General features: G+C 52.5%; 1 protein-coding gene across 1 annotated transcript; it reads left to right on the top strand.

Annotated features, from left to right (window-relative positions):
* Positions 1-663: 663 nt before the first annotated feature.
* OR10C1 (olfactory receptor family 10 subfamily C member 1) lies at positions 664-1,602 on the top strand. Its single transcript, XM_025988865.1, has one exon. The coding sequence runs from the start codon at positions 664-666 to the stop codon at positions 1,600-1,602; it is 939 nt and encodes a 312-aa protein (XP_025844650.1).
* Positions 1,603-2,653: the final 1,051 nt, after the last annotated feature.

Below are 2,653 nucleotides of genomic sequence, written 5' to 3'. Positions count from 1 at the left end.
AACTGAGAAAGAGAGGGGTCAAGTGGGTCTGGTAGATGAAGAATGTTTAAAAGGGCACTTGACGGGATGAGCACTGGGTGTTATGCTATATGTTGGCAAATTGAACTCCAATAAATAAATAAATAAATAAAAATATAAAAAAGAGAAGAAACTCAGGTCACAGAGGACATACACTGAGAGGAAAGGAAGGAGAATCCACAGAGAAGAAAGAAAGGGAAAGACAGGCGTAGAAGGACCCCAGGGGAGATGAACACAAGGGAAAGCCCCTTGACTTAGAACGGGGTGTTTCTCACTCTGAAGGCAGAGGAATTCTGGCTTTGAGAAGAACAGTGCCAGCTGGCAGGGCTCCATGGACAAGGAGAGAAGACCAGCCAAAGATGACTCACATGTCCACCCAGAGTAAACTGAGGACAGATCTAAGTGTGTCCTATGAAGGGCAGGAGTCCCAGGACCACTGAGGAGAAAGCCAAGCTCTCAGGGCTCAGTGCTCACCTGGCTCCAATGACAGCAGGTCTGACAGGGACATGGCCTGTGCTGCCTCACGGGCTATGAAACCCTGAAATAAAGGGCATTCCAGCGTTTCCCTGAGCAGGTGCAGCAAGGGGCCACCTCTGTCCTTGTCACAGCTCCGCAGCTGCTGTTTCTCTGTCCTGCGGGAGTGGCATGAGCACCAACAGCTCCGTGGTGGCCGAGTTCATCCTTGTGGGCTTCTCCCATCTGGCCAACCTGCAGGGCTGGCTCTTCACATTCTTCCTTGCCGTCTATCTGCTCACCGTGGCAGGCAACCTCCTCATAGTGCTGCTGGTCTCCACGGATTCTGCTCTCCAGTCCCCCATGTACTTCTTCCTGCGCATGCTGTCGGCCCTGGAGATCGCCTACACATCTGTCACCATGCCCCTGTTGCTGCACCACCTCCTCACAGGCCAGCGCCACATACCTCGCTCAGGCTGTGCTCTCCAGATGTTCTTTTTCCTTTTCTTCGGTGCCACAGAGTGTTGCCTCCTGGCTGCCATGGCCTATGACCGCTATGTAGCCATCTGCAAACCCCTTCGCTACACACTTCTGCTGAGTCCCCGGGTGTGCCTGCAGCTAGCAGGGCTGGCATGGGCCTGTGGGGCAATGGTGGGCCTGGGCCACACCTCCTTCATCTTCTCCCTGCCCTTCTGTGGTCCCAATGCCATCCCACACTTCTTTTGTGAGATCCAGCCCATCCTGCAGCTGGTATGTGGAGACACCTCACTCAATGAGCTGCAGATTATCCTAGCTGCTGCCCTCATCATCCTCTGCCCCTTCGGCCTCATCCTGGGCTCCTATGGGCATATCCTGGCCACGATTTTCCGGATGCCGTCTGTTGCTGGCCGCCGCAAGGCCTTCTCCACCTGCTCCTCTCACCTGCTGGTGGTCTGCCTCTTCTATGGCACGGCCATCTTCATTTACATCCGCCCTAAGGCCAGTTATAATCCAGCCACTGACCCTGTGCTGTCTCTCTTCTATGCTGTGGTCACCCCCATCCTTAATCCCATCATCTATAGCTTGCGGAACACCGATGTCAAGGCTGCCCTGAGGCGAACCTTCCAGAAAATGAAGCCTGCGGACACTTGACAAGGGGGTGACAATGGAGGCTGTCACTCCCAGTCACCTCCCATCACCAAGCATCAAAGGTAAGGAAGCATGGTCCTCACTTGGGCAGGGGGCAGCCTGTCAAGAACAGAGTTATCTTGGAAGAATGGAGCCAAACCACTTTCAGACCCCTGCAACCCACACACACACACGCTATTCTGCCTTCTGTCCTAAGGAACAGGATACCCAGGATGGATGATCACCTGTGTTGAAGCAGAGCAAGTCAACCCTAAGGACATGTTATAAAATGTCCTCGCACCAGACCACCAAGGTAATGAAACCTCCAGGCACAATACTGATTCCTATGTTTTAAGGTTTTATTTATTTGAGAGAGTGTGTGCACACAGGCAGGGGGAGGCACAGAAGGAGAGGGAGAAGCAGCCTCCATGCAGAGCTCAGAGTCCACTGCAGGGCTAGAGCCCAGGACCCTGAGATCAGGACCTGAGCGAACCAGAGTCAGACGCTTCGCTAGCAGAGCCACCAGGCACCCTTCAGCACCAATTCTTAAAGGACTGACACATCTGTATCCTAGGTCAAGACTGGCCTCCCGTGTGGCCCTGCTGCTCTGTGCACCCATGCACACAGGAACACCTAACTACATCCATCAGCAGGCACAAAGCAACGTCCCCAGGATCTGAGGTTGGGCCAGGGAAGTTTCAATGGAGGTAATTCTTATGGGAATCAATATGACTCAGTGGTAAGAGTAGATTTTCATGTCAAACTTTGCTTCAAGGCTTAGTTCTTCCACCTGATTCACAGGAGATGGCAGGAAAGGATATCATCTCCCTGGTCTATAAAGTCTGGACAATAATACACCCTATTTCTTGGGGGGTTTCTGAGTATTTATAGACTCATAAAATATCAAGCTTACTCTCTGGCACAAAACAGTGGCTGGATAAATGTTTTTATGCAGGTCAGACAGGTGGGCACAGACGACACTATCCACCCCATGCAGGTGCTTCTGCTGGGGGAGAGAAAGGTGTTCTTAGGATGTCTGGTGCTGGGAGCCAAGAGACTCCCACACACACACCAT

Source organism: Vulpes vulpes, chromosome 12, assembly GCF_048418805.1.
Source record: "Vulpes vulpes isolate BD-2025 chromosome 12, VulVul3, whole genome shotgun sequence".
Classification (NCBI taxonomy): domain Eukaryota; kingdom Metazoa; phylum Chordata; class Mammalia; order Carnivora; family Canidae; genus Vulpes; species Vulpes vulpes.
The sequence above is the reverse complement of the archived record's forward strand: the minus strand, read 5'-3'. Positions and strand labels throughout refer to the sequence as shown.

What these genes read in the sequence shown, in the direction of transcription:
- OR10C1 (XM_025988865.1), top strand. Translation starts at nt 664, where the DNA reads ATGAGCACCAACAGCTCCGTGGTGGCCGAGTTCATCCTTGTGGGCTTC.